Source organism: Micropterus dolomieu, linkage group LG08, assembly GCF_021292245.1.
Source record: "Micropterus dolomieu isolate WLL.071019.BEF.003 ecotype Adirondacks linkage group LG08, ASM2129224v1, whole genome shotgun sequence".
NCBI classification, from domain to species: Eukaryota; Metazoa; Chordata; class Actinopteri; order Centrarchiformes; family Centrarchidae; genus Micropterus; species Micropterus dolomieu.
The window spans coordinates 11,121,906-11,144,596 of NC_060157.1; the positions used below are offsets into that span (position 1 = coordinate 11,121,906).

Below are 22,691 nucleotides of genomic sequence, written 5' to 3' on the forward strand. Positions count from 1 at the left end.
CGCTCACACGCATGTACACCATACACTAATAACATGCAAACACTTACACCCACCTACCTGCACTTCGTGCTTCACTCCCTCATGCTCCCTTTCAGCTCTATGTGTGTCACAAACAGTATGTAAAACAGTCAGACATGAGAGTAGAAAGACAGCAAATCTTGCAAAATATCCAACTATTCCTAAAAGGAAACTCTGTATTGACATTCCTGATGGGACTGAAAAAGAGTGGAAAGGTTAACATGTCTTGGGCCTTTTGAATCACGAGATCAGCATCTCTGCAGAGGATTTCTACTAACATATGTGTCACAACTGTTTTACTGATGGAAGGTGACAAGTGGCACATCTGAAAATGCTGTGACTTTTACATCATCCCCAAACTATGACTCCTTGTGTACAGCTAACATGATGACCTATGGTGCTGGCCAACATGCTCCATGGGCACCTGACGACTGTCTGACCTAGATTTATCATACACACTACTGAAAGTATCTGCTATACTAGTGTGTGATGTCTGGTTACATATCTATATGCACAATGGAGGAAAAGCAAACAGTTTAGAAATGGCAAGTAATGCTTTAGGTTATGAGCATTAATGTGCATAAATTTGCACCAAAATTTCAATCCGAAGTCCATTTCAAATTATTACTAAGACAGCTCCCCTAAAAAAACATCACATCCCTATGGCTTGCAGCAAGAGAATTTACATAATTCAAGTAAGATGTAGTTGAGAGCTTTTACATTATGTAAATCAGGGTATGATTAAAGAATATTACCATAAACACAAGTGCAATCATCAAGTGGAAATGTATTGGAATTGCTTGTCAATTAATTGCACCTTGAATGTGGCACAGTTCAGTGATGATGCAAAGGAGAAACTAGTTCATTACCATTAATCTACACGGATCTTACATCATGTAGCATATCATGCTAACAGCTGGGTAATTGCAGTGGTGGATGGCAGTGCTCACTCTCAGCATCCACCTGTCTGACAATTGTGAAACAACTAAATGGATTAAATGGGTTGCTAAGAGCAATATATTGTGTATCTTAAAAGCTTCAAACCTACATTACACATGCTGTATGTTAAGGTTACTCTTTTGATTTGACTTTTGATTTAATACATCTGATGGCTGTGGCACTGAATTTAAAAAGGATTAAATGTCTTGACATTTACATTCTGTCAAATTTCCATTTTGTGTGAATAGAAGACGGAATGACAAATGCATGGAAATAAATTATAGAGAAAGGTTCTAATGACAACAATGGACAAGTCAGGAGAGGAGAGACAGAATAAATATTTCTTATTTAATGTACAGCCACAGTGCAAAAGGTGCCTGATATTTTATATCAGAAGTACAATAACTGGGAAGAGCTCTTATTGTTGCACAGCCCTCAACCTTTTATGTGAACAGCACCACTTCAGTCAGGTGCCGTTTGAGACTCCGGATTGAAATACAACAGTAAAACCACATTTCCACTAAGCAATCAAAGTTTCCACTAGACTGTGTGAATCATCCAGACTAGTGGGTAGGACAAAAGGGGGTACCTCCCCTGTCCCTTTTTGTCTTAAAAGGGTCAAGTTTTCAAATGTCAGACCAAAGGCTGTCCTTGCAAATTACATGTACCTAAAACTGTATCTGACTGAAGAGGGGATAGCATAAATTAGACCAATTGAGACAAAAAGGACCCTGCATCCCAGGCCATCTGATGAGGGAAGTGTCCTTTCCTGAGTGTATCTGTGTGCTTTTGACCTCATGTGAGATTTTTACTTTTAATTTGGCTGTTTTCATGTTCTTACTGTAGCCTTACGAAATGAAGAGTAGGCTACCATTTAACTGCAATAATGACCATTACCATCACGTTTCCTGAGCTGAGGTTGCCTGAGCATAGCAACCCTGTCAATTTTCTCATGTGACGGGACTGCCCTCTAAAGGTGGACAAAAAAAATTACAATCCAAACAGAGCCATGAAATCAAACGCAGTTAACAGGATCCAGTAATATTTTTGTTGCTGGAGTTGAAGAGAATACTTCTCTCAAACATTTATATTTGTGCTGATTCTACTTAGCAGGAAAAGTACTGTAAGATTTCGGGAACTCATTTACAAGTCATTTACAACATAAAGCTAGAGTCTTGAAGATTTCCCCCAAATACACAGACGATCTATGAGTTTAAATGATATATGGAAATGTATTCACTAAATTTTATTATTGTAAAAAAGTTTATATTATAGTCATTCTCCTTAGTTGTGTTTCATTCATGTATTTCTTTTATTATTATCATCATTATATTTATTTTGAATCTCTAAGCAAAGAAAACACCCATCTCCATTTCACATAAACTATATTATTTTATCTATTAGCTCTTTATTTATTTATCTATCATTTTTAACTTCACTGATTGAAGTTAAATATACTACACGTAATATACTACACCTCCCATGATCCTCTCACCTCCCGGGGACACTTCTGCCTTCTCTCTGGTGCTAGGAGGATTATTACAAGGTTGAGTCAATGAACGTCAGCAAAGCCTTCGCGCAGTAATCTGCAGCAATTTCTCGTAGCTATGTTGCTTTACTTGTAGTTGCTGCTAGTTGATGTAACAGATAAGCTAATTTGGGAAAAATATACTGTATATTCACGGACACAGTTCCGCGTTTTGATGACGTCATTGTCTCAACCTTGTCTCATTGGTTCGCTCCCTTTCCTTAAGCGTTTTCCCGCGCTGCTCTCGGTGTAAGACAACACACTAAACTATCAGCTTGTAGTGGTATCAAGCTAGCGTCTTGGTGACAAGTTAACATACTTTTACAACGGTACCGGAGCTGTTAGTAAACTGTCAGGTGATGCCGTCCTCAGATTATGACTCGGCTTGTCTGCCGGACCTATTACCGCTGTACTACCGACGTCTGTTCCCCTTCTCCCAGTATTATCGCTGGCTAAACTATGGAGGAGGTGAGTATCCTGATTGACTTAGTCAGGCCAGGAAAGATAGCCAAAACGAGTGTTAGCATGCTAAATAACTGGAGTCTTGTTTGTTCAGTCTTGTTCAACATGGTGTCCAGAATTCCCCTATAAGTGAAAGAGCCGACAACAGTAATGCGTGTGACTAATGTGTTATTTCTTCAACCTCAGTGCAGAAGAACTACTTTCAGAATCGAGAGTTCTCCTTCACACTCAAAGACGACATCTACGTCCGCTACCAGTCGTTCAGCACACAGAGCGAGCTGGAGAAGGAAATGCAGAAGATGAACCCTTACAAGATTGACATTGGAGCAGTATACAGTCATAGGGTGAGACTGAATGAATCCACTTTGCTGTCAGGGATTTTTTTGTGTCCCCCTGCAGACATGGATAAAGTTTGGTATAAGGTGATGGGGTCAGTTTGAAGCTGTAATCTGTTTTATTCCCCACAGCCCAATCAACACAACACAGTGAAGTCAGGGACCTTCCAGGCCCTGGAGAAGGAGCTGGTGTTTGATATTGATATGACCGATTATGATGACGTCAGAAGTTGTTGCAGGTAAATTAATTTAGTGATTCAGCATATCCTAACAGTCTAACTTCACTGAGATAACACAAACTCTAATTTTAGTGCTGCAGACATTTGCTCCAAGTGCTGGACCCTGATGACCATCGCCGTTCGCATCCTGGACAGAGCTCTTAGAGGTTTGTTTGTCATTGATTTTGTGTCAAGCATCTGCTGATTTTGTTTTCGATTTATTTTTATTATTTTCAGCAAAAGTATCATCACACAAACAGTCTTTGTGATTTATGTGATATTCTAGATGACTTTGGTTTCCAGCACCTTCTGTGGGTTTATTCTGGCAGAAGAGGAGTACATTGCTGGGTGTGTGATGAAGCTGCCAGGAAGCTGTCTGTAGCAGCACGCTCTGCAGTTGCAGAATACCTCAGCCTGGTTAAGGTAACAGTATTTTAGATTTTGGTAGACGACTGGGACAGATGTATTTATTAGCAGCAGATTTCTGTGAATCAGCGTGTTTCTGTTAAGTAGTACAGACTAGTGCCTGACCAATTAATTGGCCGTCTTATCTCAGAATTATAATCGGCGTGTGATGGCTGATAAATAACACAAAATTACAGTACAAAAAAAGCAAATGGTAATTGTAAAACTGTCTCCATAACATAACTTATCCATCAGAGTACTGACAGGTTTTAAAACTCTAAATTCTTTTGTACCTAAATGTCAGGGATCCTTATTGTTTATGTTTAATATCAGATATTTCATTATCATAACTCACAAATGTCTATATTGGTATCAGACTTAAAAATCAAGTATCAGTCAAACTATAGTCAAAACTGTTATTAGTCAACTTTATTAGTTTGATATATATTTAACAGGTATTGGATGTGAGTGTAGTGCTTAGTATGACAGGAAGTTGCAACAATTATACCATTAATAGTCAATCAACAGAAAATTAATTGGCAGCCATTCTGATAATTATTTGTTTTACGTCATTTTTCAAGCAAAAATGTCAAACCAATTCCCTGGTTCCAGTTTCAGAAATCTGAACAAGAATTTGTGTGTGTTATTTTAAAGATCAAGCTATTAATTGATTGAATAAATAATAAAATAAGTCGTTTGTTGCAGGCCTACACCAGAATAATCATGCATTTTCTTTCCTTCCAACTGGATATATTTTCAGAAGGATAAATACTTTATCCAATACTTTATTTATTTTATTATAGTTAGTAACTGGCTATAACTTGAACATTTTAAAAAAACTGACTTTTTTTGGGTACATTAGTAGTCTGACTTGTATGTAGAAAACCAATAAGAACAATGTTATTTATTTTGATGTTGTATTCACTGCTGTTTTTATAGGGAGGTGAAGAGACGTTGAAAAAAGTTGTGTTGACAGATCCAATTCATCCTTTCATTAGGTAAGATGATTTTCTTAGTGAAGGTCAGTTTGAAGCTGTAACTGTTGTTCTGTTGATGTTTGTTTAAGAGTCTGTACTTGTAATCATCAGGGAGTCTTTGGCAGCGGTGGAGCGATACTTTCCCCGCTACGCACTGCAGGACCAGGACATACTGGGCCGCAAGGAATCTGTAGACAAAGTGCTGGGACTCATGCCGGAAGATATCCTTTTCACAAAATACTACATGAACACATGCAGTAGAACTTGTAGCCAATGGAAAACAACAATTTCTTTGTCTTAGATGTGATACAAAGGAGAATATTATAAATTTTTCTTTTAAGGTAAAAAAATTTTTTCACTATGCAGAAACCTCTGTGAAACTACCTGGTCTTGACCTTAACGCTGTGCTCACATGTAAGAAAAGAATTGCAGCAGGACTTCCAGAATGAGAAGAAACCCGAGACCCGCTGGAAACTGATCAAGGAACAAGCCATTAGGAAACAGGTTCGTAATTCTGCTCGCATTACATAACATGGCATATGTTTAACCATTTTAATAGATTTTTAAAACATTACAGCAAGATGGCTTATGATAAACACACATGATATAATCATTCTTTCTACAGGGCACTGCCAAAAAGGGCCAACACTTTGAGAAAGAAATCATGCTGCAGTATTGTTACCCACGTCTCGATGTGAATGTCAGTAAAGGTGTGAACCATTTGCTGAAGAGCCCCTTCAGTGTCCACCCCAAAACAGGTGAGCATAGACCTTATGAGATGTAATGATGATGGCATGGTGAATACTACACCACTGACAGAGTTTCAGTGTGACTTATCTCTTTTGAACTTTGGCCAGGGCGCATTTCGGTTCCCATGGACCTCAAAGAATTAGATACGTTTGATCCTTTTGCTGTGCCCACAATCAGGTAAGCGATAATTTTAATGTCCCTGTTGTGTGCAGTGTTTGATACTGGTCAGCGCTAAGGTTATTTAACTATTTACTTTTTAGTCTGATTTGTGAGGAGCTGGATCGGCCCAGGACAGGCGAAGAGGAAGAGAAGTCAGAGGACATCAAGGAGAAGGAAAACGAGAAGGATGCAGCAGAGAGACGAAAGATCAGAGGTGAAATCTGAATTTCAGGGTTATTGTATCACACTCAAGTCTTGGAAATTATAAGTAGGCCAACACGAAGTAATCTGGCAAGTTTTTTGATGTCTCAAAATAAGGCAAATGTGGTACATTGACCATGAAATGACACCAATTTAAACATGTGACAGGTGCTGAGCACATGTGAGGCCTCCTGTCTACTCTTCATAAGAGTGAATAGGATAAGAATCACAGAATTCTTGTTCCCGTAGTAGCAGTGTCATGAGATGAGACACGATATTGGATTCATGAGATCGAGACAAGATTTTAACACTATTTCTTGTGAAATCTCCAATGCTGAATTATATGAACATTTTGAGCGTCAAACACTTAATTTCCTGCATTCTGGTGAAAATTTCTGCACCAATTTATGGCGGAAATGTTTTTGTTTCCCTACAAATCCACACACTAACTTCAGCACCTCCAAAAAAGTACAGCTCACAGTCCCCAAACAGAGCAGGTTTGCGCTTCAGTTTTTTGATCATATTGCAAAAGTCTCCCAGCTACGTCACCTCTCTATCCCAAACTGGCTGCAACTCGCTATCATGGCATATGCCGGTGTCGCATCAGCTTCGCAAGTTGACGTTATCAGTTATACATTTGTTTTTTTAATTGCATGAGAAAATTAATGTATGGCGTGAGAACGTGTGGAAAAATGTAAATTGCATGAGCTTTTAACCTAATGCGAAATCACATTTAATCTTGTGTCACATTAAACCCTTGATAAAAAGAAACCCTAACCACCAGTGAAAACCCATGGACTTTTATTTTATTCTAAATCATCCGTTTCAGCTCACAGAATATTTTTCTTCCCAGATTACAAAAGAACCAGCCTGGCAAAGTACGTGAAATACTTTGATCAGTTTCTGGATGGAATGGCTCGTGCATGGAAAGGCGAACTTCTCAGAAAAAGTGGTACGTTTTATTCTTACTAGATGAAATGAAGGCAGAGTGACTTTTAACAAGTCTCTTATTTCATGTAATCAATTTTCTTTTCTCCTTTCAGATCTTCAGAAAGATTTCTAAACTGGATAAACTATCAGAATGTGATACAGAAGAGGCATTGTTATTAGCTCCCTGTCACTTAATGTGGGAGACAGAGCAGACTGTCCTGTTCTAGCGTCTTCATGTTGAGGTGGAATATTGCTATTTTTATGGTGAACAAGTTTTATTATACTCCAATTAGATTCAGTTATAATACATTCTAAATTATCTCTAACTGTAGGATTTTCCTAGTACAATGCCAATTTTTGTCTGCTTGTTGCCTACATTTTGTTTTTGTACAGTAATTTGTGAAAATAAATTTTGTATTTCTACTCTTTCAAAATGTTGTATTGCAATCACTTTTAATAAGAACAGATGAAGTTTTGCAGATGAAGTTTTTAACTTAAGTTATCTGGAATAGCAAGCAGTTAGGTGTAGCCAGTGGCAGTGAAGGGTTACATGTTAACTCTCAAGGACAATAAAGACAATGAGAAATTGTGTAACAAATACTCAAGCACAATACTGAATGAAGATGTCTTATTTGACTTGGTTTTTACAAATGTACTTATGTTTTTCCCAGATGCATACTGTTATGGAGCTCTTGCAGTTGTACCATTATTACATAAATTAAATAGAACAGGATAGAATAGCCTACATTATTGTATTACCTGCTTGTGCTTTTAATTTGAACAGTAAATATTAAAGTAGTATTCAGTATCCCCTCTATTATGACAACCTTTGTATTCATGTCCTCCAGTGCTGGAATGTAACTAAGCATTTAAGCAATGTACTTGGGGCCCATTTGCTTAATAGTGGTTGACCGAAGAGGGTAGCAATATGACAAGCAAAAGTCCTGCAAAATGTTTTCCTATGAAATTTAGTGGAGTAAAAATGTGTTTATATATTTATAATTTGCAATCTGTAGCAAGTCATTTGTTGAGTAAAAGCATAGACTGTATATAAAAAGTACAAGTTGAGTATTGGATGATTACACTTACTTGATGTAACAGGTGATGGTTATTTTGACTGACTCTAGTATAAAAAAAAAAATAGGAGTAAAGTAGCCTAAAATGAAAATACACAAGTACAAATACTCAATATTGTACTAAGTGTTGTACTTTAGTAAAATGCAGTTTTTCCTAGTAACAGGTGAAAGTTATTGACTGGCATTTGTAAAAGTAGATGTACAAAGTAGCATAAAATGGAAATACGCAAGTACAAATACTCAATATTGTACTAAGTGTTGTACTTTAGTAAAATGCAGTTTTTTTATAGTAACGGGTGACAGTTATTTTGACTGACATTGGTACAAGTAGAAGTATAAAAGGACATACAAGTACAAATACTCACTTGTACTGAAGTACTTTGGTAATATGTTATTTCCAGAAGTCAAAATGAAAAAACTACGTAGGTAGCTGTATGTGATGTGGATGTGCCTTTAAATAACCCGGAAGAAGAAATCCCTTCTCTAAACCGGATATTACCGTGACAGCGGGGTCAGAAGTTCTCTCTTACAGCCATCTTGGATATAGCGTCCCGAGTCGGTGAGTGTCTCCGCTAATAATCCAATGTCATCCAGCCATTTTTCACACTTCCCCGTCTATATTAACAGTATCATGTGTTAAAGTAAAGTAGGGTCATCAGATTCATAGTTCATTTTTCCTCTTACGACCCTCTGGTCAGTGATAAACGTGCCGTTGTACCTCTGATTACCTGATCAAAATGGGGGAACATCATGACTACCAGTTTCCTAGCAGCCTTGTCAGGGCCGCAGTTTGACAAGAGATATGAAGCTGATTTGTGTGACAACTAGCTGGTCACTTTATCACTTCATATTGGGGGAGAAACTCATGGTAGACTTAACTGCTTGTCGTTGAAGTCCGCTTTTGAGGTTGACAGAACCAGTTAGCAAACCGACGCTAACGTTAGCTAAATGCCATTTCAATGGAGAGTACGTTAAGTTGCATACTGAGCCTACAAGTTAAAGCATGGGCTCAGACACTTTTTCAACCAATGTATTAACTCTACAAGTCAAGTGTTTGAACTGGCTAACTAGTCCGTGCCAACGTTACAGATCCGCTAAGCTATCTGTAGTTACTTACATACACGTTTTAAACCACCAAGTTTAGACGTTATTAAAAGACTCTGTTTAAGCTAACAAACCTTCTCTTTCCTCACCAGCAACCATGCCTGGTGAAGCCACAGAAACGGTCCCAGTCACCGAGCAGGAGATGCAGCCGCCTCAAGTGGAGACTGGTTCGTATACTTTAGCTTCTCTAAACATGCATGTAATACTGCATACTTAACAACGGGGTCCTGGAACTCAAAGACCATGTGACGTGATGAACAAATAGCCGTCTGTGGGAGGTTGTTTTGCTGAGTAGAGGAACAATTTTGCATGAAGGGATGATTATTTGGTTCAGCGAATTAACTTAACTCAGCTGGCTGGATACTGAGTTGATGTAACAGGTGATCGTTACTGTCACCAGCCATGTGTTGGGACATTTGTAAGGGTCGTTGAGAGGATTAACAGTGGTGATATTTCTTGGCTTGGCCTGAAAAGAGTAATCCAGGACCTCTGGTTTTTTTACACAAACTCACAATGGTGTGTGGCTACTTGCACTGACAACTGGATTCAGCACACAATGCATGGTGTTCAGTGTGGTTTTGTGCACATGAAATGCCTTAAACTCACTTTGTGTAGCTTGAAAGCAGCCTTGCTAGTGATGGCACAGATCATTGTTGCATATTTATTTTAGCCTGACCTTAAGTCTTATTGTTGAATCGTTGTTTCTTTTTTAGCTATTCATTTTAAGGGTAATAAATGTGTTCAACACTTGTAAGTTTCATAAGAATTGATATGCTGGCACCAAAATATAGTTTTAATAATAATGGACATTTTGAAAGTAAGTCAGCACATATTGTGCATGGTGATCTTAGGTCCCAAAACACAATAATTGGTTAATAAAGTAATTGTCTGGTGTCCATATTAGTTGAAGACCAGTTAAGTTATCCTGGATGTATGTGTTACTGTGTTGTATCAGCAAGGGTTATGGAGGAAAAACAGTGTGTAATTCTACAGTTGCGTATTACACATGCTTTTATTCATTTTTGTGCTTCATTTTTCACCAGTTTGCCCCTCCAGTGTTTTCCTCTTGAAAATGTCTACAAGTGGGTGGTGGTGTTTGCTCAGGGGTGAGGCAGGAATTTTTAAACCAACTGATCAAACACAGCCAGCACCAGAGAAAGAGCTAACAGGCTAATTCATCAGTCAGTAGTAGCTATCCATCTGCAGCTAAATGTAAAATACCAAGGTGATTTAGTGACATGTACTGCATAGAACATGTTGTTAGAAGCTGTCATCAAATTACAGTATATTTGTTTTGAATTTGTTTTCTGACATAGTGTGTACCACATGAAGGAGACTCCAATAAAGCCACCTGTAGTCCATAACTTTGTACATTCAACTCACAAAAGGAGTTTTGACTGTTCTGTAGTACTTACAAAAAACGATGAAGAGCAATCCTTAAGTCTGTTTACATCAGTTGGGCTTGTTAGCATAATATGTAGTGAGTACCACATAGCTGCAGTTATAAGATGAGCTCGTAACAGTCATCACCACTTAAGAAGTTTTAACTAATTGCTTCAAAATCTAGTTGCCTCAAAATGTGGTCCTCAGTTCTCATTTGACATTTTGACAGTCCACTTTATTAATTTGCAGCTGACATATTTGTAAAATCTGTTTGACAACTTCATTGACACAGATCTATTTACACTGGAACTGTAGTTTAGCTATCTTGAGCAGTACAGAAATTTGATTGTGGTGTGATTTGTACAGCCAGAGTAGAGGTTCATTGTGCTTGTCAAAATACGCAGAGGCTGATATTATACATTCTGTTCAGCCATGTAAAGTCATGGTGCTAGCAGTGGTAATTGTGTACACTTTTTTTTTTTATTTAACAAACATTATTTGTGCAAAGACAACAAAAGACTCAACAGAGCAGTTCAGATGACATTTGAGAGGGAAGGATGCCTCGCTAAGCTAAATGTGTTTGCTTAATGACAACGGAAGGGGTGAATGTTGATGGCAGCTTCGACTCAAGATGGGTCAGTACCGAATACTACTAAAAATAAGAGAAAGCGTTGGGTCATTAAGGCATTTAGAAAGGTAATGTAAAATGATTTTGGATGTTTAACTACTTGTACACATACTGAGCTGTCTAATTAATTCAGGGTTTTAGTTAGTTAATTGAGTTAAAAGGTTATTTTCATGCATTGTCTGCTTTTCATGGCGTAAAGGAGGTCTTCTGGCACATACCGGTATCTAACACTCACTGCATGGAGTTTGGAACACGGGACTTTTTTTAATTTTTTAAATGTACTCAGCAACCCCCCTCTTTTTATGTTGGCAAACAAGAGCCAGATCCACGTCGCCGAGCTTTTCACGAAGTCATCATTTCTGTTGATGTGTGCCGCCCAATTTCTTTTTCACTTCACAGCATATTCACGAAGCTCTTAGCATTTGTGTTGAAGTAAATTGCTCCCCGAACAACTACCGTGATTTTCCTTCCCCCCCTCTTTTACTCCTGTTGATTTTCCTTTATCAGCTGCAGGAGTATATCATTCCTCTGCCCCTCCTGTTCCTACAGTGAGCAAGGCAGTCCCTCTGGAGAATCCTCCAGAAACCTCTGATCCTGGTGATCAACCAAATGGTGTAGCTGCAACTCAAGAAGTTACCAAGCAAACTGAAGAGATTGGGTCGGTAGCAACACCTGTCTCACAGCAAGAGGCGACTGCTGACCAAGCAGTGGCTTCAGCTGATTTGCCAGTTCATGAAGAGTCTGTGCCTTGTGCTGAGACTACCATTGCTTCCTCAGAAGGGCCACTCGTGGATAAATCTCCAGCTAAAGAGGCACAAAGTCAGGAGGCAGTTGTTACTGAAGAAGCCGGCAAAGAGGTTGAGCAGATTCCCGTGGAAGCAAAAGCATCTAGAGATGAGCCCGGTGCAGTTGCAGAAAACATTCCACAAGATCCAAAGCCATGTGCTCCTGAAGATGTCTGTGTAAACGGTAAAGATGAGAAGGCAAAGGCTGTGGTAGAAGACCAGGGGATTCTTTGCCTGGAGGCAGCTCAAGATGTAGTATTGCCTGGTGATACGAATGTTGACGTGGCTACCCAAAATGAAAATCCTGACAAGGAAGAACCTGTAAAGCTTCTCTCAAAGGCCATTCAGTCTAAGGGGACCTCCAAATGTGAAGGCCCACCTCTTTCCACTCGCCACCTGTCAGGTTGGTTTATCCATTGTGAAAAGCAGGTGCTATCCAACTCCCTACATGTCCCAATCTTTTGAATGCACCATGTTGATTTGGTTCGGCATATTTCCTTGCAGCATGAGTGGTACAAGTTCAAATGAACAAAGGTTTAATGTTTTCCTTAAAGTATGCAGTATAGGCCCAGTGATATTTTTCAGTGTGAGAAAGTTGGCTAAAGGCCACTCTCCTCCCTCCTGTTAGTTAGTGGTTAATTAGTTTGTCAGGGTGGGTTATGACTTGTTATTTCTCTTCCATAACATATGGCCGGGAACTGCTTTGTTTGGATACACATTTACTTTAATCATTATCATACATTTTGATTTAGAAATGTCAGAGGAAATACCTAATTGTACCTGCATTTAAATTGCAAGTGTCGGTCATCTCTGCTTTGAAGGCCCAGCTCAGTGGTGTAGTAGTGGGTGCATTTATGCACTTGCTATTAGTAACATGAATAAATGCTACCTGTCTAACAAGTATAATAATATCAAGCATAGCCCTTGCTATCTGCAAGTGCGGTCATGTGCATTGCAAAAAAATTATTTTCAGTTTTGTCCTAAGTGCATCTTGACTAAATATAGAATGCGGTTTTCTGTGTGGAAGTAGTATGTACTGTGCATTTGAGTGGAAATTGGCATCAAACTCAAACAAACTTAGACAGGTGTGTCCTTTTCCTAACCATAAGCAAGGAGATTGCGTCTTCTAACCTGCATGAGTAAGACATTCCCTTCTCGTCCAAAAATGTTAAAGAATGTTTTTCTATTCAGCTACCCCTCCTGCCCCAGCTCAGGCAGCTTCTGGCCCTGCAAAGCCCAAAGACAAAGATGCCAAGAGTGCGCAGGGTTCCTCTGCCCCAAAGGCTGTCCCTGGCAGAAGGAAACGCTCTTCTATGTCTGCCTCTTCCTCTTCTCCCACCTCACCGAAATCTACTTCCTCCTCTACCCACCTGTCACCCGCGCTGTCTCCCCTCGCATCCTCACCTGGCAGCTCTTCTGCTAGTCAGGCTAACCGCTTCACCCCAAAAGTTGTCAAGGCTGGGAAACAAGGAAAAGCTAAGAAAGGAGAGGCATTTGTGCCTGTTCCTGCCCCTGTGGAATGCAAGGTCACAGCAGCAAATGAAAAACCAGTGGAGGCTAACCCCAAGCAAACTATAGTTGAAGCTAAACTAAACCCGGTTGAGCCAAACAAACCCTCGCCAGCTGCTGCAAAGCCTGTTGAAGCCCCAGCTGCTTTCAAAGTTACTTCAAAGCCTGCTGTGGCAGCTCCAGTTTCGTTTTCAGATACTCTTGCTTCTGGCTCAGTTGAGGTTAAGACCAGTTCATCAAAAGCTGCGCCTGTTACTGTAGCTGATGATGATCTTCCTCCACTTATCCCACCTGAGAAGCCAGTCAAAATGCCAGTAAGTGTACCCCCTGCTGGCCATGCAGAGATTGCCCCTGTTGAGGTTCCTAAGGCAGCACCCAAATCTGAGATGGATATTAAGCCCAAGTCTGTGCCTGTTAAGGTTGCCAAAGCAGCAGCCACAGTAAAATCTGCTCCTGCTGAAAGTGCTAAAGTAGCCTCAGCTGTAGCTGTTGAGGCTGCCAAACCAACTCGCATTGAAACTGCTAAACCAGCAGCCTCAGCCAAAGTTGAAGGTGCTATGGTGGCACCCCCAAGCAAACCTGCTCCTGTTGAGCCTGCTAAGCCATCTGTCAAGGACAAACCTGCCCCTGTTGGTGTTCCTAAATCAATTGCTAAGGGCAAACCTGCTCCAGGTGAGGCTGCTGAGCCCAAACCTGCACTCATTAAGGCTGCTAAGCCAGCTGCTGAGGCCAGTGAGGCTGCTAAGCCAGCTGCTGAGCCCAAACCTGCCCCCATTAAGGCTGCTAAGCCAGCTGCTGAGCCCAAACCTGCCCCCATTAAGGCTGCTAAGCCAGCTGCTGAGCCCAAACCTGTACCCATTAAGGCTGCTGAGCCCAAACCTGCTGCTGAGGTTGTTAAACAAGTTGAAGAAACTAAAGCTGCTCCTCCTCAGGTTGCAAAGTCAGATGCAGCGGTTAAGGCTGCTCCTGTTAAGGTTGTCAAGCCAGCTGCTGAACTTAAACCAGCTCCCACTGAGTTGACCAAGCTGGCCCCTGTGAAGGTTGCTGAGCCAGTTACTGAGGCCAAATTGGTTGAGGTCAAGGCAGAACCTGCTGAGGCTGCCAAGCTTGTCAAAGCAGCAGTTGAGCCTTCACCTGTGCCCTTAAAACCTGCTCCAGTTGAGCCTGCTGTTCTTGCCCCAGCTCCCCGTAAACTCACATTTGCTGAGGCAGTTGCAGCGCCTGCCCCTGTAAAACCCGCGGTTGAGGTAATCGGTACAACTCCTTCTGAACCCATCTCACCCAAACCTGCCCCCACACCTGCTAAAACCCCAGCCAAAGTGGAGCCTGTGATCAAGAACGACAAGGGTATTTTCTTCTTTCTCTTTGTGCTTTGTTTTTCCAAATGTCACTGCATTCTGGGAACTGCTCAGATGCTTAGATACATTGTTCTCTTAAAAAGCCAAGGTTGTGAAATATACATTAGCCTTGCTTTAAATTTTAAACTGTCCTTGTTCAAAGAGGCTACCTAGTTGTTCTGGAGGCTCCTGCGAGTTCTGCTGTTGACTGTCAGCCATGTTGTGCTGTTTCAATTGTGCGACCGTGTGATGTCTAATGGCTGGTTTTTATTTAGTTTGTCTAGTGACATTCTGTAAATGTGGTATTGGATAGGAGGGTATTGTTTTCAGCATACTTGAAATATGCAGTAGTTTAGATTTGATAAATAGCTCTAATCACAGATCTTTCGCAACACTAAGTTAATGGTTATTACAGTTCTTGTTAAGCTACACGTTTACATGAAACTTTACATGTTAGGTGGGTGTTTCATCTGAGGTAACAACGAATATACTGTTTTGGATCACTACTAACCCACCCATTTTCATTCCCCAGGTTTTATGCAGAATATTTACATATTAACTTGCAAGATAACATAAATGCAATAGGTGGCATGTACTAACAGAACTTTTCTGTTGGTGGTTTCTATAGGATCCGGCACGGAGTCGGACAGTGATGACTCAGTCCCTGAGCTGGAAGAACAGGATTCTGCACAGTCACAGACACAGCAGGCTCAGGTGAGGGTTCAGTCTGGGCTTGAATGTTGTGTCCACTGACGTGAACCTAAACGATCATAACATCTGCTGCTTGTGTGAAACATTTTTAGCGGTTGTTTGTCTTTCACTCTTCTATGATGATTAACACAGTGACTTTCGTTCTTCTGAGTCTACTGAAGCCAGCCTTTCTGTCCTGAGAAGAGAAAGTATTTACACAGTGACTAGCATTACAATTTTGTATCGGTTTATATTCAAACACTAATTATTCCTTGGTGTACATTGTCTTGTTGACATAAAATGTGGATGACTATTCTGTCTCCAATAGCTTGCAGCAGCTGCTGAAATAGATGAAGAACCTGTCAGCAAAGCCAAACAGAGCCGCAGTGAAAAGAAAGCACGAAAGGTAATAATTTCATTAAAGTATTTGCCACTTTTCTGCTTTTATTGTAATGGTCAAACATTGTAAAATGACTTGTTTCTTGCAGGCGATGTCAAAGCTGGGTCTCAGGCAGGTAACTGGGGTCACCAGGGTCACCATTCGCAAGTCAAAGAACATCCTGTTTGTCATTACCAAACCAGACGTCTACAAGAGCCCCGCATCAGACACATACATCGTCTTCGGTGAAGCTAAGGTATGTAGCCAGCAACTTTACTAGTGTCCTTACTTTTTCGTTTTCTCGTTTCAGCTTTTTATAAAGCTGCAGAATTCTCCCATTTGAAGACTCAGCTAATGATAGCATGGGAGTGGTCAAAATATTCCCAGATGAAAATTTTCTGCCCAAATGATAATTTATTGATTGCTTTTTTAACTCTTTGTGCCCCAGATTGAAGATCTTTCCCAGCAAGCCCAGCTGGCTGCTGCAGAAAAATTCAAGGTACAGGGAGAAGCTGTATCAAACATCCAGGAAAACACACAGACGCCAACAGTACAGGAGGAGAGCGAAGAAGAAGAGGTAAGATGCGGTTTTATTCCACAGTCTGAAGGAACCTTACAAATATACACACATTGTTTTACTTATGAGACATAAATCCCCCTGTTATTTTTATAGGTTGATGAGACCGGAGTTGAGGTCAAGGACATTGAACTCGTCATGTCACAAGCCAACGTGTCACGGGCGAAGGCTGTACGCGCCCTGAAAAACAACAACAATGACATTGTCAATGCTATTATGGTAAGATTTCCAAAACCTTTTTCTAATGGCAGTATATTTCATTCAGCAGACCATTTTAAATGGTTTCTGTAGATAAATGTGTACGGAGAGCTCTTCAGTGATGATTAACACAGTGACTTTCGTTCTTCTGAGTATACTGAAGCCAACATTTCTGTCCTGAGAAGAGAGGAATTCTTTAAATTGTGGGATAAACTTGTTAACACATTTACTAACAAACCTTTTTTTGTGTCCTTGGCAGGAGTTGACAATGTAATGGGACCCTGGAAACAAAGGGTTGAAGAAAGGTTGCTGATTTAATCTAAGCTCGTTTATACAATTTATACCCAAGATGGAAATAAAGTTGTGGCTTGATAAAATGAAGTTGATGTTTTTGCACTTTATTGGGAAATTGGGGGCTTTTTGTTGTTGCAATCCCAACTACAAATTACTAGAAATATAAAAAATTTTTAATACATAAATTGCACAGGTCTTGATGATTGTGAGGTATGAAAGAAGATGGATTGTTTTTTGGACTTAATTGTATTCTTTGTTTTGCGTGCAATATTATATTTTGACCTCTTTGGACTTTGTTGGTACTGGTACAAGTCACAGTGATCTGAACTGTGACAAAAGGGCCCCAACTAGACTTTTTTTCTATCCATCTATCAAGCCAAAAAAGGTTTGGAATGAAAACCACTGCTTTATTTCTGAATGTGTTGTATTTTGTAATAGGTTTGGTAAATCCTAATATGAAAAGTTGGCAAGGTAACTTTTTTTGTATAGCACAATTCATGGATAGCACAGTTCAGTGTGCGTTACAGGGTATAAAAACAAAGTGCATGTATGGCAGTGGTTAAATGTTTAGTTTTTAAAAAGTGCAAATGTATATTTCTAGTAATTCCAGAGTTGGGATTCAGTGCAAAAGTACAGGCAGGTGTTGCAAAAGATTAAAATAAAGTAAAATAATGAATGAATAAATGGAGCACAGCTACCCACACTCACATTTATGCACAATTTAATAACATAACTATAAACATTAAGGCTATCAAAAAACTAAGAAATTTTACTTATGGGGTCAGCGTCAATATCTAGTAGTAATTCTAGCTGTTGATACATGTAGTGGAGTAAAAAGAATATTTCACTGAGATGAATGTAACTTTTGTTTATGAAAGAACTCCATAGGTCCCCTTTTTAAGTAGTATTTGAGTAAATGTATGTTTTTACTTTGCACCACAGTGAAGTAGCTTGTTCAAAAGTTAATTCTTTTTAATGATGACCTGCTGCACTGACTCCCAATTTGTCAAGACTCAAATATGCCAAGGCTCAGAAATAAGGGACATTGCGTGGACATCCATTATAATGTTTAACTGCATCATAAGCAGACAACCTCTAAAGGTCCATCTGACAGTCACACAAGTAATATAACATGTTTAGGCCAGTTACTGCTTCATGTGTTGTTGCAGTTGTTGGGACGGGCCAGCTTGTATGTGATTCTTACAACTACCAGAAAATGGAGTGTAGTGACTTCCATCGAAGTCCCACCACGGCACCATTTAACTTCTACCCAATCAGAATAACTGAAAACACCTATGGGTGTGCCAGGACCGCTTCAAAACCTGCCCTCTCTGGAGAAGGTACAGGTTTGCAAGATTGATCTGTAGGGTTTTCACAGTATGTCCTTGTTTGCGTCTGGACACATGTTGGCAATAAATAACTTAAATAAGAAAAATAACTGTGGTTTTAAAGAGATGAAGCATGGAGTTTAAACAGGAACATTTTAATTAGAAATAGGTACATAATAAAAATGTTACCAGATTGAGCAGTGTGAGGACAAGATTAAGGCTTCACATTAAACTGCTGAAAGGGGAAAGTCTCTCACAGCTAGTTTGGAAGCCAATCCAGTGCACATACACTGAGAATGGACTCTTCAATGAAGTAAGAGACATTTTAGGTCTGATGGAGAAGGAATAGATATAAATGTAAGGATTTATAAGTAGGTTATTGAACTTTTTTGTGGACCTCCCCCACATGAGACTCAAATTTTTGTATTAAAAGATGTCTGGGGAGATGTTTAACAACTTAAAGGGAACACTTATTCACCAAAGACAAATAGAGGGAGGCTGTTAAATTCCCATTCATGAACCAGTACATTTCTATTCTCATTGGATCTCACTTCACAAAAAATCACTATAGTTATCAAGTACTGTTTTTTTTGTTTGTTTGTTTTGCTGCTACAGGTAGCTCAATTGAGCTGAAATTATTTGTTTTTATCAACTGACCGGTTCATCTGCAGGTATTTTATAAATATTGCTGATATTTATATGATTTTATTTTCTTAGGCTTGTGTACTATTAGTTGGACAAAACAACGCATTTGAATATGTCAGTTTGGGTTTTGGGGAATTGTGAGGAAGCGTTTTCACTATTTTCACAAATGATTAATCGAGAAAAAAATAGATTACTGTAGAGATTAACCGATGATGAAATAAGCTTAGTTTATTTTCATGATTATTGATAAGTGGCATGTACCATCATGATTATTTTTCTCTTCTATTTTTGTAATTATTTAAAATATGTTTTGTTTGTAACGCCCTTCTTAATGCACTTTGACAAGTACAAAAAATATTATGGAACAGTATTTTTATTATTATTAATGCGTTATTATTATTAGTAGTAGTAGTAAATATGTATATTTTCTTCCAACCGTACTAACCTGAAATCCTAACAGTTTCATCTGTAAATCGGATGAGGTGACTTGTGATCATACTGGGTGGTAGAGGAGACCATAGCAAATCACGTTAAAGTTTGTCCACAGCAGATTAGCCTACACGCCGCCTGCTCCACCCGCAGCTAAAAGCTCTAGAAACGTCTAGTACGCTCCAACTGCGTCACTACTGTGTCATTCTCATCCCGGGATACGCAAGAGTATCTGGAGTGTAGTCCGCAGGCTAGAGGCGTTTGCAGCGGTTGTGTGCGGACAGTATTCGTTTTTTTTGCAGGCTTTACCATCCTTTTCACCGGGCTGTTTTATCTGCAAAAAATAAGCTCACTTAACGCCAAGACATGTAAGTTGTGGGAAGGGTACAACGGAGGGAAAGTGCGATAGACCAACATGCTTAGCTAGCTAGCTAACGTTAGCCGTGTGACAACATGCTTTTTCAAAGGCGGGAGGTTGGCCTTGCCTCAGTGAACTGTGAGCTAACGCCAACTTGCTGCCTAGCTGGAATCTTACAGACAGGGTAAAAGAACACATTGTACCATCGCAGTTAATACAGCAGACCCGGTGTCCCAGTATTTGCTGAAAACACGGCTACCTTTGCCCATGGTATGGGTCAGACGCACCGCATGGCTTAACTAACGTAGCGGCTAACGTCAGCGTTGTTAGCTTGGCTAGCAGGGTGTTCATTGAACGGCTGCTATCATTGAATTAGCATCAGGTCTGAGCCAGAAGTCATGATTTCATTATTATAAATAAAACCCGAGGCCTGTATGTTAAATGCAAAGCCAAACCAAGCGATAGGCAGTGGCTTGATTGCAAAGTTTAAAACGTTTAGCTAGTCAACATTTGTATTTAACGCTAGCTTCCATAACGTTACACACTGCCTTGGTTGTTCCACGATGATTTGTAAGAGGATTTTGATAATAAGGCCATCGGTTCAAAGCAATACGAGTAGCGTCAGTAAACATGCTGATGAAGAAATCGCCACCACTCTTGTAGGTTACTTAAAAAAAATTAATCAATAAACGGAGGCCAATGAGTTGTTATTGATTAGTTGAAACTACTGAAATCTGTCTGCACTGGAAGTCAAGTTTGTATTAATCTCATAATTTAACATAGAACATGGACTCCTCATCTCTTCTAACCAAGTTCAGCCTGTAAAGTTAGACTGATCTCCGAATTTACCATATTAGTGGGTAACATTTGAATTTAACATCACTAATTATTTGATGGAGCACTAATAATAAAAAATGTGATGGTGGAGCATTTGATTTAAAAAAAAAAAAAAAAAAAAAAGAGAATTTAGCATGATAATAACCTTTGCAGCTAGTAAAAGTATTACAGCAATATTCAGCATTTACAAGGAAAGTTGAGCTGAACCCATCCAAAACATCGTGTTAATTTAACTTGTTTTGAGTATGTTTCACTTTTGAGGCCTCTTGTTAAGGGGCGCACTGTGTAACTGGATACTGCGTAGCAACCTGATACACAGGCTTTTTGATGACAGGCTGTTGTGCCTGAAGACATCTGTCACCAGCACTGGTGACCTGTATTATGTATTTAGTATGCAAGTTGTAGGTTTGATGAGCTGTGCGGTTATACAACAGAGGAAAGGTTAGGAATTGTCATAATTTTTGTTTTTTACTGGATCTTAACATTTTGTTTAAAGCTCTGTCTAAAGCTACCAAGAGTTGTACTTTGATGGTGAATTACAACTGGCTCCTCATTTGTCTAGAAAACTAATTACACCTTTAGTTCTATAACAGACTGTTTACATGTGTTGATATTTTGATGTCCTCCGTTTCTTCACAGGCATCCAGCAACTGCCAAGTGGTACGACAGGAGGGACTCCGTATTTATAGAGTTCTGTGTAGCAGACAGCAAAGATGTTAAAATCAATTTTGACAAAACAAAGTGTGGTTTCAGGTATGTCAGCCTCATGCTGATTTTTTTAGTATAGAAAGACCCCCAGTTGTATTTAATCATCAATTTCTTGTTAAACTTATTGTTGTCGGTTCCACTCTTATTGTGAATTTTTGGTGAGTAACTTGTCTGTTGTCTCTCCCCCCCCCGCCCCCACAGTTGTGTTGGAGGAACTGACAATGTCAAACATGAGAATGAAATAGACCTTTTTGAAGCCATTGATGAAAATGTAAGTTATGTTGCTTTAGAACATTTAGACCACTTTTCATCGTACAAAATGCAGACTGAAATTGACCACATATTTCTTTATTTTCTTTCCGTCTCAATGCAGGAATCCAAACATAAACGTACAGATCGTTCAGTGTTGTTGTATTTACGAAAAGCGCAGCCAGGGAAGCCGTGGCCGAGGCTAACAAAAGAAAAGGCTAAGGTCAGTTGAACACAAACGCAGTCGAACATAAAGGCCAGTGTGTATCACACCTTTGACATATTAACATTTAATGGTTTGATACAGTTAATTGTTGCATGTTAGAATGTCATAATTGAGATTGTTAAAATGCATCAGATCACTATGAGAAACCTTGATTTTGTGTTTTCACAGCTGAGTTGGCTCAGCGTTGATTTCAACAACTGGAAAGACTGGGAGGAGGACTCCGATGAGGAGATGGGCAACTTTGATCAATTCTCAGATGTAAGCGCTGTGCATTTATTAGGATGGGTGAAGTAATTTATAATTGCTTTCAGCAGCATTTTTCCCATTAATTAATGAGACCATGGTGGCCCGCCATAGTCTTAAAATGAACCGAAAATAGTTTTACACATCTCATAATAACGTTTCAGACCTCTAACATTGTGTTTTGTGGGCGCTGCTGTAAGCTTGCACGCTCTGGCATCCGACTCAAGACAACCACTTTTCTTTTGAGGTAACGTTAACTACGGTAACATTTACGGGCTGTTTCTGTCACTCGTTTGTGTGACGGCGGTTGAGCTAGCTGCGCCTACATTTGGAGTGCACACGTATTCAAGTCTTTATGCTAAATCCACTGTAACGGCCCAGAGCGAGCTGACAGGCAGGTTAGCAGGTCAACATTATTTATCAAACTGGGTCGGACTTGATGACTTTAGCGCAAAGACACATGTGACAATGTTCGGTTTTCAAAATAAAGTGTCTATACAGTAGGCTATGGAAATAAGATTAATTGGATCATATTCACAGAAAGTATAAAACATATTACGTGTCCATTAAAAGCTAAACAACACTTATATTTTTATTCTTTGATTTAGGGTTTTTTGGGGGGAAAAAATGAATTTGTTGACTTTTATTGCTGTTTAATCACTATTTATAGCAATACAATAGGTTTATGGTTAAATAATTTATTAGAGCACAACATTGTTTATTGTTAATTTTGCACCAAATTAATGCATTTAACTTTAAAATTTAGAAAAATTTTCTTTCGACCCA

General features: G+C 39.4%; 4 protein-coding genes and 2 non-coding genes across 9 annotated transcripts in view; all 6 read left to right on the plus strand.

Annotated features, from left to right (window-relative positions):
• Positions 1-2,708: 2,708 nt before the first annotated feature.
• prim1 (DNA primase subunit 1) lies at positions 2,709-7,356 on the plus strand. Its single transcript, XM_046057633.1, has 13 exons — positions 2,709-2,953; positions 3,134-3,291; positions 3,415-3,521; positions 3,594-3,667; positions 3,787-3,923; positions 4,845-4,903; positions 4,994-5,103; positions 5,295-5,386; positions 5,508-5,640; positions 5,740-5,809; positions 5,893-6,005; positions 6,846-6,944; positions 7,036-7,356. The coding sequence occupies exons 1-13, from the start codon at positions 2,845-2,847 to the stop codon at positions 7,053-7,055; spliced, it is 1,281 nt and encodes a 426-aa protein (XP_045913589.1). The 5' UTR covers positions 2,709-2,844; the 3' UTR covers positions 7,056-7,356.
• A 1,083-nt stretch (positions 7,357-8,439) lies between these two features.
• On the plus strand, positions 8,440-16,969 carry LOC123974995 (nascent polypeptide-associated complex subunit alpha). 2 transcript variants are annotated; one of them, XM_046056085.1, is made up of 9 exons: positions 8,440-8,557; positions 9,195-9,269; positions 11,663-12,301; positions 15,373-15,458; positions 15,763-15,840; positions 15,923-16,069; positions 16,262-16,390; positions 16,487-16,609; positions 16,848-16,969. In XM_046056085.1, exons 2-9 carry the CDS (start codon positions 9,200-9,202, stop codon positions 16,860-16,862), a joined length of 1,287 nt encoding a protein of 428 aa, XP_045912041.1. In that variant the 5' UTR covers positions 8,440-8,557; positions 9,195-9,199; the 3' UTR covers positions 16,863-16,969. The 2 variants fall into 2 exon arrangements, with proteins under 2 accessions (XP_045912041.1, XP_045912042.1); XM_046056086.1 differs by lacking the exon at positions 11,663-12,301 and having other exon boundaries at positions 8,476-8,557.
• LOC123974994 (proteoglycan 4-like) lies at positions 12,310-15,366 on the plus strand. Of its 3 annotated transcripts, none has more exons than XM_046056083.1 (2): positions 12,310-14,240; positions 14,271-15,366. In XM_046056083.1, exons 1-2 carry the CDS (start codon positions 13,074-13,076, stop codon positions 14,916-14,918), a joined length of 1,815 nt encoding a protein of 604 aa, XP_045912039.1. In that variant the 5' UTR covers positions 12,310-13,073; the 3' UTR covers positions 14,919-15,366. The 3 variants fall into 3 exon arrangements, with proteins under 3 accessions (XP_045912039.1, XP_045912040.1, XP_045912038.1); XM_046056084.1 differs by having other exon boundaries at positions 12,310-14,144; positions 14,187-15,366; XM_046056082.1 differs by having other exon boundaries at positions 12,310-15,366.
• LOC123975895 lies at positions 15,566-15,639 on the plus strand. Its single transcript, XR_006826188.1, has one exon. It is a non-coding gene; the product is annotated as a small nucleolar RNA SNORD59 (small nucleolar RNA).
• LOC123975894 lies at positions 16,701-16,774 on the plus strand. The gene has a single exon (XR_006826187.1). It is a non-coding gene; the product is annotated as a small nucleolar RNA SNORD59 (small nucleolar RNA).
• A 2,470-nt stretch (positions 16,970-19,439) lies between the features above and the next one.
• The window catches only part of LOC123975588 (prostaglandin E synthase 3-like), a 5,211-nt gene continuing 1,959 nt past the window's right edge, over positions 19,440-22,691 (plus strand). The window contains exons 1-5 of the mRNA XM_046057188.1: positions 19,440-19,652; positions 21,119-21,232; positions 21,389-21,458; positions 21,561-21,659; positions 21,831-21,920. Coding sequence (XP_045913144.1) covers positions 19,651-19,652; positions 21,119-21,232; positions 21,389-21,458; positions 21,561-21,659; positions 21,831-21,920 — 375 coding nt within the window. The 5' untranslated portion in view covers positions 19,440-19,650. The remainder of the gene's footprint in view (positions 19,653-21,118; positions 21,233-21,388; positions 21,459-21,560; positions 21,660-21,830; positions 21,921-22,691) is intronic.